The 17025-nt window shown below is 42.5% G+C and overlaps 1 protein-coding gene across 1 annotated transcript in view; it reads right to left on the bottom strand.

Annotated features, from left to right (window-relative positions):
- Positions 1-3090: 3090 nt before the first annotated feature.
- Positions 3091-17025, bottom strand: part of LOC147596709 (E3 ubiquitin-protein ligase KCMF1-like) — a 54328-nt gene continuing 40393 nt past the window's right edge. The window contains exons 5-7 of the mRNA XM_086769605.1: positions 12859-13033; positions 5059-5338; positions 3091-3713 (exon numbers count right to left, since the gene is read on the bottom strand). Coding sequence (XP_086625731.1) covers positions 3461-3713; positions 5059-5338; positions 12859-13033 — 708 coding nt within the window. The 3' untranslated portion in view covers positions 3091-3460. The remainder of the gene's footprint in view (positions 3714-5058; positions 5339-12858; positions 13034-17025) is intronic.

The raw sequence follows: 17025 nt of genomic DNA, 5'->3' as shown, positions 1-17025 counted from the left end.
TAAATTAACTCAACAGACTTTGGAGGGATAGCTCATAGATTGAGATAGTGATATCTGTGTGTATATCTATAAGCATGACGTAAATGGTATGGAATAAGGGGTGGATACTGTCCTGGTTTCAGCAGGGATGGAGTTAACTTTCTTCTCAGTAGCCGGTGTGTTTTGGATTTTGTGTGTGAAGAATGTTGATAAAAACATTCTGATGATACGAGTTGTTTTTAATGAGACCAAGGACACTGTCTGGCTTTCCAAGTCTCGTTAAGGTCGCGTTAACGTGCAGATGCGGGAAGCTGGGCAAAAGACAGACAGAATAATTGATCCAAACTGGCCAAAGAGAGTATTCCATGCCATAAACGTCATGCTCAGTATATAAGTGGGGGTTGCCCATGGGAGGGGGCATCATTTTCAGTTATTCCTTTTCTTGTCGGGTATCCGTTTGGGCACCCTTGGCATTCTTTTCTTCTCTCTTGCTTGCTGGCATCGTTCCCTCTACCTTGCTAGCTTGCTCTCCCCCTTTGCTTGCTGCTCGGTGTTGTTCCTGTGATCGCTGCTCAGGACGGGCTGCGTCGGTCATTCGGACATCGGGTGGTGAGAAATTGTACATTGTTCATTTTGTATATTTTGTATATATTAATATCCTTATATCCTGTTAGCTTTGTAGTTTTTAGTATTTTTAGTAAACTGTTTTTATCTCAACCCACGAGTTTTTCTTTCTTCCCAATTTCTCTCCCCTGTCCCACTAGGTAGGGGGAGGGTGAATAAGGAACTGTGTGGTGATCCGGGCTAAGCCACCACAGGGGCTTTTGTTGGTAGGGGACTTTCCCTATCGAGGGCAGGATTTTTACTATGTTAATTAGGATAGTTCACTCATAGTTTAAATAATTTTCCCTTTGGCTTTTACCAGCAGTCTTGTTCCCTTTGCTTATCTTGGTATTTTCTTGTTTTGCTGATTTAGGGTGCCATTCTGTTCCTTCTCCCAGGGACATGTCTTGTCAGTCTTGTTCCCATTGACATACATCTTGTTGGAATTCTTCCCTATCTATTATAGGGGACCTTTCAGCGTTCTTTCTTCTTTCCTGAGTTATGGTCATCGTTATGGGTGAGGATCAGTTTTGCCTTTCTCCAAAGTGGACATAACATTAGTAATCTTAGTGTCCAGTATTGGTTCTGACCTGCAATAGGGAGATGAGTTGCCCACTTTCCTTCGCTGCTAACCCATACAGTAGGTCTTAAGACTGGAATCTTTAATTGAGTGCAGTCTATATTCTCCCTAGTATTGTTATTTGTTAGGTGAGACCAAAGAGTGGTCCCATTTAAAGGAGTGGTATAATTTCTACATATACATCCCAACCTTAGAGCTCAGACCATGAGGAACATTCTCTATATTTCTGGATCTGGGCTACTACAATTCTAAACTCTGGTGCAGTTCCAATTTGCTTTCAAGTGTCTTGAATTGGCTCTATTTCTAATGCAGGCCAGGATGCCGTTGGCCCTCTTGGCCACCTGGGCACACTGTCGGCTCATGTTCAGCTGAGCATCAACCAACACCCCCAGGTCCCTTTCCTCTTCACAGTCCTCCAGCCACTCAGCTCCGAGCCTATAGCGCTGCATGGGGTTATTGTGGCCAAAGTGCAGGACCCGACACTTGGCCTTGTTGAACCTCATCCCATTCAGCTCAGCCCAGCGATCCAGCCTATCCAGATCCCTCTGAAGGGCCTCCCTACCCTCAGGCAGATCAACACCACCACCCAACTTGGTGTCATCTGCAAACTTACTGAGGGTACACTCAACCCCCTCGTCTAGGTCATCCTCATCTCATTTATTGAACTGAGTCTTTTTGTAATGTGCAGAAGATGTGTCCGAAAAGACTTTGCAGTTTGATTTTTTTTTAAACATCCTCAACAATCAATCAAAAATGAATCTTTATTGAGGGTAACTCCTGAGATAACCAGAAGACTACTGTAAAAAGTTCCCTTAAAACATTTTCTGTTGCAGAGACTAAAAGAAAAACACCACTAACACAGTACTAAATGGAAACAATTAGAATTTGAGAACTGAGAAAATGAGAATGGAACTCAAATATCAACCTATGGGGTAGCTTCTTTTGTTGCTGTTATCTTAGATTAACATACATATCGCAGTTCTCTTAAGAACATCATCAGGTTTTCAAGTCTAATTTTCAGAAGTTGTGTGCATTTTTATCTTTATAAGCTAACTTTACATTCCAAATAACTGAAGCCTTGCTGTCCCTTGCTTTGGGGCTATTATAGTAATGCAAAAAAACCCCAAACTTTATAGGATTAACAGTATAGGCAAATAGGTAGCACGAGTCAATTAAAAAGGCTTTATTTTTTATGTCAGAAATATAACCCAAAAACCCAATAAATAAAGGTTGATAGGAAGTTAGCACTAAGAATTCAATTGTAACACATGGAGATATCTGGGAAGTCAAATCCTCAAGCTCTCCTGATACTAAGGAGTCTCTGCAAACTATGAAGCAAATACATAAATAACTCAAAATGATAAGGACTGTAAAGGCTTAGAACTAAGACAACATAATCCAGGTTGACTCCCGCCACTCGCTCCCCCCTCCTCCCCAGCGAATATATGAATCATTTACACCTAAATAAAGTATATTTAACACAAAAAGGAAAACTTTGAAGAAAGGTGAATAAAATTTGGTTTTAGGGCACACAGAAGCCCTTTGTGGTAGATTCCAGTAGTGGCCCTTGTTTTTTGTCTCCTACAGATGAATACAAAGTTCAGTTCCACATGGATATGATGTCTAACAGGGCAACACAGTGGTCACGATACAGCAAAACATCACACTCTGGAAGCAAAAATATAGCCCACTGCAGAGTTTGCATTGATACGCAGGGAGAGCACATAAAAAGGTCATTGGTCATGTGTTACTCAAAGGCTACTTCACGGCCACAAACTGCTAGTGAGCATTAATCATTTTTTTGTCACATTACCTTTGAATAATGGGAAAATTTGGAGGTTTTATAGTTTTACTCCTTGTACTTACATTTTTTTAAATGACAAGGTCACTAACACTCATGCACGCTGCAAAAAAAAATCATGCAGTGGTTAAGGTAAACCATCCAAGCAATTTTTATTCATTAATATTCATAAATACACACAGCAGCTTCATTAGAGATTTTTCATTTTTTCCTCTTCAGTTTGAATGTGGAGTATTAGGAGAGCTTTTTGCACGTCAAGCTACAGGACGCAGAGCTTTTTTCTCCACACTGGAACCTATATTTGCCTGCTAAAAATAAAAATTGGTTAAGTGGAAATGATTATCGTATATATCTTTTCTCTCTTCCTTTGAATGTACACAATGTAACAAGAGTGACAGACCTGAAATTACAATCACCAAAACAAGCCCAAGACAGTTGTTGTCCACTTTCATTGGCAAATACAGCACAGAGGACATTGTCTGCAAAGTGGGATGCCATCAAAGAGGAGGCTCGTTTCCTTTATTATTCTCTTTTAAATTTAGGTTTTCTAAAGCAACATCTAGAGGCATAATATCTACACAGCCCATAGCACCAAAATCAGCAATCTCTCCCCGTTCATCTTCATCTGAGGAGGAACTTTCTTCCCGCATCAAAGTGGACAGTAGAAGCTCTTGAACAAACAAGCTGCGATTTGCCTGTTCGCTTTCCTTTGACTGACGCTCTGCTTCTGACATCTTAGGATCATTCAATCTGCATAGCATCACAGAAAGAGAGAAGACAGGCTTAGTAGTATCATCAACAAAATGGGCTTTCACTAATTGCCTAAACAGCTGGACTGATGCATGCTGAATAACATCTGAAAGTCATTCCTTTGAGAAACAACCTAGGTACTGCTGCACTTCTTTTGACATGTACAGATCTGACAAAACCTGGCACTCCTGATGCAAGAATACAGACATTTAACAAACTTGTTCCTAGATGCTTAAAAAAAAACTTCATAGAAATGAATTCTAAGGCTGAAGGAAAAAAAAAATAGCTATTTCTGAAGTTTCTTTCCCTTCAGAGGGGTTTTGTTTTAAGGGGTGTTAAAATTCTCTAGTCATCCCTTAAGTGCTCATTTTGTCCCCAGAACAACTTCTAAATGCAAGCTTGACACAAAATACATTACTACACACATAATGCCCAGAGATTCCCAAATCACAGTACACTGTTCACTTCACTTATCAGTGCATGCACTATCACCTAATAGAAACAAGGAAATTGCTTGCTCCAGTTCTATCCTAGCTCACAAGATCAGTGACTGACATTTGCAGATACTTTCATTAAAGTCATTATTTTCAAAAAGTTTTTGATTGAGATATTTGATAAAAATCAGCATGACAGCAATAACTTGTCCCAACCCAGGTTTCTAGCCACAGAAACTGTTTAAATGCCCGTGCTCTTTCTCAATACATCCCCCCCCTCCCCAAATCCAGAAAATCTATATTCTAAACCTCTTAAAACAGCTAGAATAAGAGTGGACAACTCTTCTATAGCAGAATGGACTAGATGATCATTGTGGGTCCCTTCCAACTGAACTATTCTATTCATAGAAGTATAGGATCTAACTATACTTTCTGAAACGGATATGTCTTCTGCTTATTAATAGCACATTCCTTATTTGCTTTTTTCATCCAAAATGCTTTATATATAAACCTCTATTCAACCTTCAGCCTTCATTAAAGATTCATTTCCTATTAAATAAAACTACCTTTTAAGTTCTCTCCCCTCACATTATCAGCATAAAAGTTTGAAGCCTATCATTGTAAAGGCTCTTGTTTTATCAGAAGTAGTAGGGTAAACAAGCACAGTTTACCAAAGTAATACCCCTTATGTTTCTCTTCAAATTGAAAACCAGCAAGTAATATTTATTCATTGCCTAGGAACAAACACACAGCAGGGTTGAAGAGGAGATGTTACAAATGCAAACAAAAGCATAGTATCTCAACTCCAAACTTCAGTAGGGGTCTGGCAGTAGTTTCACTGAACTCTATGTCCATAATAGGAACAAGGAAAACAGAAATGGCAGAAGAATTAAAATCATAGAATAAGTTACCTCATAAGAAGGAACTGGGAATTCTGTATAATCTTCTGATTGTTTTCTGTGTTAGATGTATTGGTTGCTGCTATAGATTGTGTAAGTGTGGTGGGGATGCTGCTGGTGTTAGTGCGTCTAGTTGCATTGCGTGCAGTCTCCAGTTGTTGTCTTGCTGCCTGTGCATGCTGTCGCTCCAACTGCAGTTGCATCTGCAGCTGCTGTAACTGAGAAGCGGAAGGGCCAGAAGAATTGAGCTGCCCTGCAGAACGTCTCACGCCTGATAACTGAGATAAAAGCTCTGCCAGAAAAGAGAGAAGTTTCTACAGTGAAATCTGCTTAAATACATATCACACAACAGCATAAATATGTCCTAAATACCACTACATCAATTCCTTTGCTTTCTAAAACCTTTCATCAATGAAATTAATGAAAAAATCGTATTGATTTGAAAAGCTTCATGGGCTATCCATTACAAGCATCCCATGTCTCAAAGCCCATAGGATAAGGAAGATTAAGAATAATCTAGAGTAAAAAAACTGTGCATAAATAAGTCAAAGCTTAAAGCTTTTTAAATCAATAAGAGTCAACCTATGTGGAATACCATATAATCAATATTCTGTGCAGTAATACTCTAAAATTTTATCTTCAAGTCAAAATAGTTGAACTAAGAAACCACTTCAATTCTGACTTCAGGTGATGTCTTCTTTATATCCCCCCATGCAGCTTCAGTGCATATTCCAGAGGGAAGTTCTGCTGCAGAAAAGGCAAATATTACAGCATCATTTCAGACATTTTTAGAAAATATTCAGTTCAGAAAGGTTTTTCAAATGTTGTATTATATGAAAAATATTTGACCACAGCAGGGCTTTTTTTTTGTGAGACTTTCAGTCTCTGCTGGAAAAAGAGAAATTCTAACGATAAAATAAATAAATAAATAAATCTATCCTGGATTTCTTTCCTCCAAAGTTCAAGACTGACAAATTCTGTCCATGCTAAGCATTTCACAAAATAAACATTAATAATAAGTTATTGCTCAGTGGTTTACTAGAGATTATATTCCACACAAAGTTGTGAGTACTACTTTGTTGTGTTTGATGCAAGGAGAGCAGAAGTAGTAGACTATTTTGTTCCTCTATCCATCCAACATTCATTAAAGCTGCAAGTTGTTATTACAGGTCATAAAAATTTTCCTCCATCTTACTTTCAAGAAATAATCCTTTGAAACTAGGCTTTTCTTAGGGGAATAAAGCACAATGCAGTAGCTCTTTGCATCAGGAACACTTGGAATGCCAACAGCAAATGCTCAAGTCACTTTTAATCAGCACAGCTAATCATATCAAGATTACCAATAATATTTTATTTCACTAATTACTGATAATCATCACAAGGAGAAAAATAAATAAATAATGTTCACAGGTCTGTTACAAGTACAAGTTCTAACTTCTGGTAGCATGTACTAAGTATTACTCCAATACAAAGGAAGACTTATAACATACAGGTAAGACATGTATTTATCCTCACTGTTTGTAAAATCACTTTGAGTATAGCTTAACAGAACCCTGATAGCAGATGTGAATTTGAGACATAGGCTTGGCATGACACAGACACCCAGCCAGGCTGCACTACATTCTCTGAATGTAAAAAACAAATTACTCAACCCCTCCCATGCCCCCAAAAAATACAAGACTCAAAGAAATACCATTTAATTACACATGGTCCTAAATGGGAAGGCCTTGTGAGGCTGAAACAAACCAAGGCAGTCACTTCACATTTAACTCAGCTGAACTAACACCCACTGCGATGGTAAGAGGAAGTCTCGCACTGCAGGACACACAAACATTCTCCCTTCTTCAACCAACTTTAGTGCTTTACAGACCTATGACCTAACTTAACTCACTAAGATCATAGAATGGTTAGGGTTGGAAGGGACCTTCAAAGGTCATCTAGTCCAACCCCCTGCAAGGAGCAGGGACATCTCCAACTAGATCAGGTTGCTCAGAGCCTCGTCCAACCTGGCCTTGAATGTTTCCAGGGATGGGGCATCCACCACCTCTCTGGGCAACCTGGGCCAGTGTTCCACCACCCTCAGTGTAACAAACTTATTCCTAATATCCAATCTGAATCTACCTCCCTGTATTTTGAAACCATTACCCCTCGTCCTATCACAACAGGCCCTACTGAACAGCCTCTCCCCATCTTTCTTGTAGGCCCCCTTGAGGTACTGGAAGACCGCTATAAGGTCTCCCTGGAGCCTCCTCTTCTCCAGGCTGAACAGCCCCAACTCTCTCAGCCCTCTGATCATCCTCTTTTGCTTGGATATTTTTAGTAGTAGGAGTACAGCCAGCATGTCCGGGGAAGTGATTCTTCCCCTATATTTGGCACTGGGGAGGCCACATCCAGAGTGTTGTGTCCAGTTTTAGTCTCCCCAGGACAAGAGACACATGGACATAATGGAGCAAGGCCAGTGGAGGGCCACCAAGATGATCAGGAGGCTGAAACACAGTACATGAGGAAAGAGCGGGAGAACTGGGCTTGTTCAGCCTGGAAAAGAATACTTTGGAAGATATCTTAATGCTGTCTAAATCTACCTGACTGGAAGATACAGCGAATACTAAGCTAGACTCTTCTCAGAGGCATACAGCAATAGGACAAGAGTCAGACAAGGGAACATGGGAAATTACAATTATATCCAAAAGGTTTTATTTTTTTGTAACCCTCCCACTCCCCGCTTTTAAAACATTAAGGTTTTTAAAACAGGTTGCCCAGAGAGGTTGTAGGATCTCTGTCCTTGGAGGCATTCAAAACTCAACTGAATGAGGCCTTGAGCAATCTGATCAACCCGATCTAAATAGACCTCCTTTGAGAAAGGAGTTGGAAATAGACAAACTGCAGAGGTCAATTCCAAAATAATTTTTTTCCAAAATAATTTTTCTATTATTTTTCATTCAAAGAGTTAAATCAGCTCAAAGAGGGCCTGAAGAGTAGCCAGCACAATAGAGGCAAAGGAACTATGCCTATAGAAAGGGAGGTGGGGGGATGGGGTGGAGCTGCAGCTTCCTCTTTCAAAAGCAACGTACTCTTAAGTTGGTTCACTGCCTCTCAAGGAATCATAGCCTGACAATAAGATGCTCCAGTTTAAACATTCATGCCCTTCCAGGATCTGAAGCAAAGGCAGATAAGAGCAGGAACTTAGATAAGTGCAGGAAGTTCTGAAGTCTCCCTGACACTTATCATCTTTCACTATACAAGTGTAAGATCAATGTCTTAAGATTTTACATTAGAACAAATTATAGATCTTTTTAAAATCAACTTCTTGGTAAAATTTTATTTTTACATCTTTATAGAGAACTTATTCTTGAAAATCACAAAGTTGAAAAAATACTTACAGATTATATCTGTAAAACTTAAAAACATGCCTGTGCCATTGTTGGAAGTTAAAAATGAGACATTTTCCCCTTGAAAATTCTCCTAAACATGATCAAAATATGACACAGAAATCAAAGAGCAGTTTGGGTTGGAAGGGACCTTTAAAGATCATCTACTCCACCCTCCCCTGTCATGGACAGGGACATCTTTCATTAGATCAGGTTGCTCAAAGCCCCATCCAACCTGACCTTGAACACTTCCAGGGATGAGGCATCCACAACTTCTCTGGGAAACCTGTTCCAGTGCCTCACCACTCTCATCGTAAAAAAATTTCTAAACCTATCCTCTTTCAGTTTGTAACACTGCCCCTTGTCCTGTCACTACAGGCCCTGATAAAAAGTATCTCTCCAGCTTTCCTGTAGGTCCCCTTTAAATACTGAAAGGCCGCTATAAGGTCTACCTGGAGCCTTCTCTTCTCCAGGCTGAACAGCCCCAACTCTCTCAGCCTGGCTTCATAGGAGAGGTGCTCCAGCCCTCTGACCATTTTTGTGGCCCTCTGGACTCATTCTACAGGTCCATGTCTTTCCTGTACTGGTGACCCCAGAGTTGGATGCACACTGGATGCAGGACCTTGTACTTGGCCTTGTTGAACTTCATGGGCCCACTCCTCAAGCCTATCAAGGTCCCTCTGGATGGCAATCCTTCCTTCTAGCATATCAACTGCACCACTCAGCTTGGTGCCATCTGCAAACTTGCTGAGGTTGCACTCAATCCCACTGTCCATGTTGTTGATAAAGATATTAATTAGTATCGGTCCCAGTAGAGACCCTTGAGGGACACCACTCGTTACTGGTTTCCACTTGGACATTAAGCCATTGACTGAAATTCTTCGGACACGGCCATCCAGACAATTCCTTATCCATCTAACAGTAAATCCATCAAACCTGTATCTCTCCAATTTAGAGGCAAGAATGTTGTGGGGGCCTTACAGAAGTCCAGATAGAGGGCATCCGTAGTTCTTCCCTTGTGCACTGATGCAGTCACTCCATCGTAGAAGACCACCAGATTAGTCAGGCATGATTTGCCCTTGCTAAAGTCATGTTGGCTGTCTCTAATAATCTCTCTGCCTTCCATATGTTTCAACATGTCTTCCAGGAGGATCTGTTCCATGATCTTCCCAGGAACAGAGGTGAGGCTGACAGGTCAGTAGTTCCCAGGGTTCTCCTTTTTACCCTTTTTATAAATGGGTGTGATGTTTCCCTTTTTCCAGTCACTGGGGACTTTGCCTGACTGTCATGACTTTTCAAATATCATGGAGAATGGCTTGGCAACTACATCAGCCAATTCAGTCAGGGCCCTGGGATGCATCTTGTCAGGTCCCATGGACCAGTGTATGTTCAGGTTCCTCAGGTGGCCTCAAACTTGATCTTTTCTTGCAATGGGACAGACTTCATTCCCCATCCCTGCTTGTAGACTCAGGGACTTGAGAGATGTGAGAAGAGAGATTACCATTGAAAACTGAGGCAAAAAACTGTTGAGCACCTCAGCCTTCTCCACATTGGTTGTCACTATTTCCCATGTCTTATTTATCAGGGGTGGGTACAATTTCTTTTGTCTTCCTGTTCTAGCCAAGGTACCTGTAGAAGCCCTTATTATTCTTTGGACCCCTTGTCAAATTCAGCTCCAGCTGTGCCTTACTTTACCTGATCCCATCCCTACACATCTGGGCAGCATCCCTATATTCTTCCCAGAATGCATGTCCCTGCTTCCACTGCCTGTGCATTTCCTTCTTACACTTTAGTTTGACCAGGAGTTCCTTACTCAGCCATGCTGGTCCCCTGCCTTCCTCGCCTGATTTTTATACATGAGAATCGAGAGCTCTTGCACTCTAAGAAAAATGTCCTTAAAGAGCTCTCTTCTGCTCCTTTGTCCATGAGGGCAGTTTCCCAGGGGGTTTCATTCACTAGTTCCTGAAACAACTGAAAGTTTGCTCTCCTAAAATTAATGATTCTGACTCACCCATAGCTCTCAAGATCATGAATTCCACCAGGGCATGATCACTGCAGCCCAGGCTGCCACCAATTTTGACCTCTTTAATTAGTTCATCTGTGTTGGTAAGCAACAGGTCTAGTAACCCTCTGGTCGGGCTATCATCTGGATTAAAAAAATATCCAAATTTTCCAGTAGATGTCAGGGTGATTGAAGTCTCCCAACAGGATCAGGGCTTGCGATTGTGATGCTTCCTGTAGTTGAAGTAAGAACGCTTCATCAACAGGCTCCCCTTGATCAAGTGGCCTATAGTGAACACCAGCCACATGGCTTCCTTTGTTGGCTTGGCCCCTAATTTTTACCCATAAGCTCTTAACCTAATCATCACTGTTTTTCAAAAGGCAGCTCTCTGCAGTCACTTTTTTTTTTAACATAAAGGGGAACCCCTCCCATCCCTCCTTCCTTCTGAACAGCCTATAGCCATCAATTGCAGCACTCCAGTTGTGTGATTTGCCCCACCATGTTTCAGCTATAGCGATTACATCATAGCTTTCTAGTTGCACAGTGGCTTCCAGCTCCTCCTCTTTGTTACCCGTGCTGTGTGCATTGGTATAGAGGCACTTCAGCTAGCCTATCAGCCTTGTCACCTTTTTAGAGGAACACACCCTAATTCCTCTGAGGCTTTTCACAGGTGTTTCTCTGTTAGTTCCTAGTACATCAGCGGCCCCTGGCTCCTGTCTGGTGCTCAAAACTCCATCTCCTTCCCCCATGCTAAATCTAGTTTAAAGACTATAAAGTTGTAAGTCTAGCCAGCTTGTTGGTGAAGACCCTCTTGCCCCACTTGGTCAGGTGAATCCCATCAGCTCCTAACAGACTCAGCTTCTCCAAGGTAGATCCATGATCACAGAAGCCAAAACCTTGAGTATGGCACCAGCCACGCAGCCAGGCATTCACCTGTTCAATTAATTTTCTCCTTCCTGAACCCCTTCCTCTGACTGGGAGGATAAAGGAAAACACCACTTGCGCTCCAGATCCTTTTAATGTTGCTCCGAGGGACATACAGTCTCTTTTGATGGTTCTAAGTTGCCTCATCACAGAATCATTGGATCCTATGTGGAATAGTAGGAACGGATAATAATCTGTAGGGTTCACCAGGCTCAGCATCCTCTCAGTGACATCACGAATGTGAGCTCCTGGTAGGCAGCAAACTTCTCTAGAGAAATTGTCTGGATGGTAAATGGATGCTTCCGTGCCTCTCAGTAAGGAGTCTCCCATTACTAATACTTTATGTGCTTTTCTGGTGGCACAGGTTCTAATGTGGGTGGATGGTTCGATCAACTTTGCATGGTCAGCTTTTCCTGGATCTTGTCTGTTACTCATGTGCTCTTCGTTCTCCAACCCCAGAGTGTCGTCTCAGTTATGTAGGGGCATTTTAGGGGAAGGTTCTTCCTTCTGCCCCGAGCAGAGACAAGAGTCCAGTCTCCTTTGCCTTGTGAGTTACTTGTGTCAGTCAGCTTGAGGTTGCACATTTTAAATGTCTGTCAATAATATTCCAATTGAACCAATTTCATCTTGATGAACTCAAGTACAGCACTTGGTTTGTGCTAAAATAATTAAGATTCATCTCTAGTCTAGAATGAATCTAGAGATTGAATCTAGAGATTCATTCTCTCTATGCACAGGGCAAATTAAAGCTAGATGCACTGAAGTAGGTAATGGTGGTTAGAAACAATTACATTTAAAAATACATACATACATATCATATGAGGAGAGGCTAAGAGACCTGAGACCCTTCAGCCTGGAAAAGGGGGAGGAATCTTATCAGTGTATATAAATACCTGATGGGAGGGAATGAAGGAAAGGGAGCCAAGACTCTTCTCTGTATTGCCCACTGACAGGACAAGAGGCAATAGGCACAAATTAAGACAAACTAAATCCATCTGAACACAAGAAAACACTTTTTACTGTGAGGGTGGTCAAATACTGAAAGAGGTTGCCCAGAGAGGTTGTGGAGTCCATCCATGGAGATATTAAAATCCTGACTGGACATTGTCCTGGGCAACCTGCTCTAGGTGGCCCTGCCCTGCTGGGGGGGGGGGGGGGGCGGCTAGATGATCTTGAAAGGTCCCTTCGAACCTCAACCATTCTTTGATAACACATGTAGACAGGTCAGTCATGGGAATGAGCCTAGTCAGTCACGGGAATGAGCCTAGAAGTCTCTACATTTAAAAGCACAAGCTAAAGGAGCAGTGTTTTTCATTTCAGAACTTCCAGGTTCAATCCCTGTAGACAATCCAATTAAGGATACTTTTTATTAGTAAACATCCATCAATTATGACATTGGGAAGCATATATATATATTTTTTTCAAAATACAGAAAAACAAGGCAACTATTATAATCTTGGATTTTGCTTCAAATCTATTTAAGGACTCTGAGCTAAAATCAGTGGTTACAGCTCTTACCAGCTATAGGATCCATGGTTTCTCTATTGCTTGGAGAATATGAACTCTGAGAAGATGAAAGCCCACCAGTGGAACTGCTAGTAAAGTGCATGTTTGATCTACGTGCACGGGGGCCTCCCAAACCCCGGCCTGGGTGAAACATTCTACGTACGTGCCGAACGCCACTAGATTCATCATAACCAAGCAGTTAAGAAAAGTCTTTTGCTATTAAGTATTAAACAGCAAGAACATTTATTAGGTGGAATAATCAAGCAACACACTATTCCTCATTCATAAAACAACAATTCAACTTTATAAGCATAATGCAATCATAGCTATGGTGCCAGTCAGACGTATAGATCTGAACTCAAGGCACCCAGGGCTACCTGCACAAAATTCATCTTTCCTAGGCTTTTTATCATGTCTAAATAATGTCAGGATGGACTTCCTGCCTTCTGGATCAAAGTTTTCTACTAGATAATTTAAACTGATGATGCATACTCAGTAGAATACATTACTCAACAGACATAAGGATTTTAACATCAAAATAGGGAAAGAAGGGTATTTAAATACTGAAAATAATCTACAAAGTTTTATTGCCATTCCTATTAAGAGCACACAGTAATTATTGCATTTTATACTTTTATCCAAGGAATTTCACTCACTCCAATCTTCAAGGAATTGCAGGTCAACAGAGGATTCAGCACTTCTGTCATACCCCTTTGCTTCATCTTCCCTCTCTTTCTCCACACAAATTCCACTTGCTCCAATTATGAAAACAAGCCCTTTCACTTTCTTTATTTCCCACATTTCTTAGATGTCTATAAAAGGTACGACTTGAAATATAAGCTTTTTCATACATACTAAGAGACTATCAGCCAATCATTTAAAGATGATCTTTCCCAGAACAGTGTTAACATGAGTTCTCCCAAGACAGTCTAGCTAAAGCTTCCTTTTATCTTAAGAAGCACTAATGTAATTAACTAAGCTAAGAAATAATGTACTTGGACTCACCTTATCTCTAATTTTCCTATTTTCAAAAACAGCATGTTTATCACTTGTATAAAATCTATTATTTGTATCAGACTGGTGCCCAATGGACTTATCACACAATGTACAATTATGGTGTAGAATTCATTTTCTCATTATATTACTGAGTTGAGAAATTTACGACTGAAAAATTATTAGACTTCTTTTGGCAAGTAAGAATATCCACTTACTATAATAAATACTTTCAGGAAGAATTGACTCTTTCAAAACTATTACGGTATAGACTATAAAACATATCACTTGCAGGGTTGGGGGGGGGGGGGGAATCTCCCTTGGGACAGAATATAGTTGTCTAGAATAGATTGGTTTGTTCCTCCTTTGAATCAGTTGATACTGGATACTGCTAGTGACAGAACATTGTCACTAATATTTTACTGATTGACTAGTGCTCTCATACAGTTTGGGAAGCTTTCCATAGCTACATCTGACAGAAAAATGCCCCCGTTCTGGGATTTTTTAAAAGAAAACTTGAGAAATAAGATAACTAAAACATCCTTAATGTATATAATTTGAAAAATTCCAGCCTTGGTCTCATTTAGAAAAAGATTTTAGTAGCCTGCTAACTGCACCTTTCAAAGTGTTTTTAAGATAAACATTAATTAAATACTAGTTAAGAGTATATTGATGTCTCACTCAACTACGCTGTGGTTAGAAAAGAATTTGGAACTCTTAACTCATTGCAAACATATACTGAAAGCAACCAAGCTAGAACTATTTACATGGTCAAGACTAAACTCATCCTTTAAACAGTAAAACTGTAGAAAACTGTTTAAGAAAGAAACTGGAATTTAAAGAGCTGTCCAGAGTCTCCAAGGATAAAGGTGATAACTTGCAATGGCTGCACAGGATTCTTCACAAGAAATATGTGCAGCCATTTAAAACAGCTTAAAAAACGCTTCTAACTGCTACACAGAAGACAATATCCTTTCCTAAACTGCTAGCAACTGAGTGGGGGGAAATCTAACTCCCTTTTTCTTCCTTTTAGTTTTAGCTGTTGACCCAGGGAACTACAGGCCGGTCAGCCTCACCTCTGTGCCTGGCAAGGTCATGGAGCAGATTCTCCTGGAAACCATGCTAAGGCACATGGAGAGCAAGGAGGTGGTTGGTGACAGCCAACATGGCTTCACCAAGGGCAGATCGTGCCTGACCAATTTGGTGGCCTTCTATGACGGGGTGACAGCATCGGTGAACAAGGGACAAGCAACTGACATCATCTACCTGGACTTGTGCAGGGCATTTGACAGTGTCCGGCATGACATCCTTCTCTCTAGAGAGACATGGGTTTGATGGACGGACCACTCGGTGGATAGAGAATTGGTTGGATGGCTGCACTCAGAGAGTGGTGGTCAACGGCTCAATGTCCAGGTGGAGACCAGTCACGAGTGGCGTCCCTCAGGGGTCTGTGTTGGTCCCGGCCCTGTTCAACATCTTTGTCGGCGACATGGACAGCGGAATAGAGTGCACCCTCAGCAAGTTCACCGACGACACCAAGCTGTGTGGTGCCATTGACACACTGGAGGGGAGGGATGCCATTCAGAGGAACCTTGACAGGCTGGAGAGGTGGGCCCGTGAGAACCTCATGAAGTTCAACCAGGCCAAGTGCAAGGTCCTGTGCGTGGGTCGGGGCAATCCCAGGCACAAATACAGGCTGGGCAGAGAATGGATTGAGAGCAGCCCTGAGGAGAAGGACTTGGGAGTGCTGGTGGACGAGAGTTGCATGAGCTCAACATGAGCTGGCAATGTGTGCTTGGAGCCCAGAAGGCCAACCACATCCTGGGCTGCATCAAGAGGAGCGTGGCCAGCAGGTCAAGGGAGGTGATTCTCTCCATCTACTCTGCTCTGGTGAGACCCTACCTGGAGTACTGTGTCCAGTTCTGGAGCCCCCAACATCAGAAGGACATGGACCAGTTGGAGAGGGTCCAGAGGAGGGCCATGAAGATGATCAGAGGGCTGGAGCACCTCTCCTATGAGGACAGGCTGAGAGAATTGGGGCTGGAGAAGAGGAGGCTCTGGGGAGACCTTATAGTGGTCTTCCAGTACCTCAAGGGGGCCTACAGGAAAGATCTTAGAATCATAGAATGGTTAGGGTTGGAAGGGACCTTCAAAGGTCATCTAGTCCAACCCCCTGCAAGGAGCAGGGACATCCCTGACTAGGTCAGGTTGCTCAGAGCCTCATCCAGCCTGGCCTTGAACGCTTCCAGAGATGGGGCCTCCACCACCTTTCTGGGCAACCTGTTCCAGTGTTCTATAACTCCCATCGTAAAAAATTTTTTCCTAATTTCTAATCTAAATCTACCCCCCTCTATTTTAAAACTATTACCTCTCGTCCTATCGCAACAGGCCCTACTAAACAGCCTTTCCCCATCTTTCTTGTAGGCCCCCTTGAGGTACTGGAAGACCGCTATCAGGTCTCCCCGGAGCCTCCTCTTCTCCAGGCTGAACAGCCCCAACTCTCTCAGCCTGTCCTCATAAGAGAGGTGCTCCAGCCCTTTTATCATCTTTGTGGCCCTCCTCTGGACCTTCTCCAACTGGTCCATGTCCTTCTTGTGCTGGGGGCTCCAGAACTGGACACAGTGCTCCAGGTGGGGTCTCACCAGGGCAGAGTAGAGGGGGAGAATCACCTCCCTCGACCAGCTGGCCACGCTCCTCTTGATGCAGCCCAGGATGCGGTTGGCCTTCTGGGCCGCAAGGGCGCATTGCCTGCTCATGTTAAGCTTCTCATCCACCAGCACTCCCAAGTCCTTCTCCTCAGGGCTGCTCTCAATCCATTCTCTGCCCAGCCTGTATTTGTGCCTGGGATTGCCATGACCCAGGTGCAGGACCTTGCACTTGGCCTGGTTGAACTTCATGAGGTTGGCACGGGCCCACCTCTCCAGCCTGTCAAGGTCCCTCTGGATGGCATCCCTCCCTTCCAGCGTGTCGTCGGCGAACTTGCTGAGGGTGCACTCTATCCCACTGTCCATGTCACCGACAAAGATGTTGAACAGGGCCGGGCCCAGCACGGACCCCTGAGGGACGCCACTCGTGGCTGGTCTCCACCTGGACATTGAGCCGTTGACCACCACTCTCTGAGTGCGGCCATCCAGCCAATTCCTCATCCACCGAGTGGTCCGTCCATCAAACCCATGTCTCTCCAGT

This window comes from Chlamydotis macqueenii, chromosome W (genome assembly GCF_036417535.1).
Source record: "Chlamydotis macqueenii isolate bChlMac1 chromosome W, bChlMac1.mat, whole genome shotgun sequence".
NCBI lineage: Eukaryota > Metazoa > Chordata > Aves > Otidiformes > Otididae > Chlamydotis > Chlamydotis macqueenii.
Note: the sequence above shows the minus strand (reverse complement) of the source record. Positions and strands in the feature narration are given on the sequence as shown.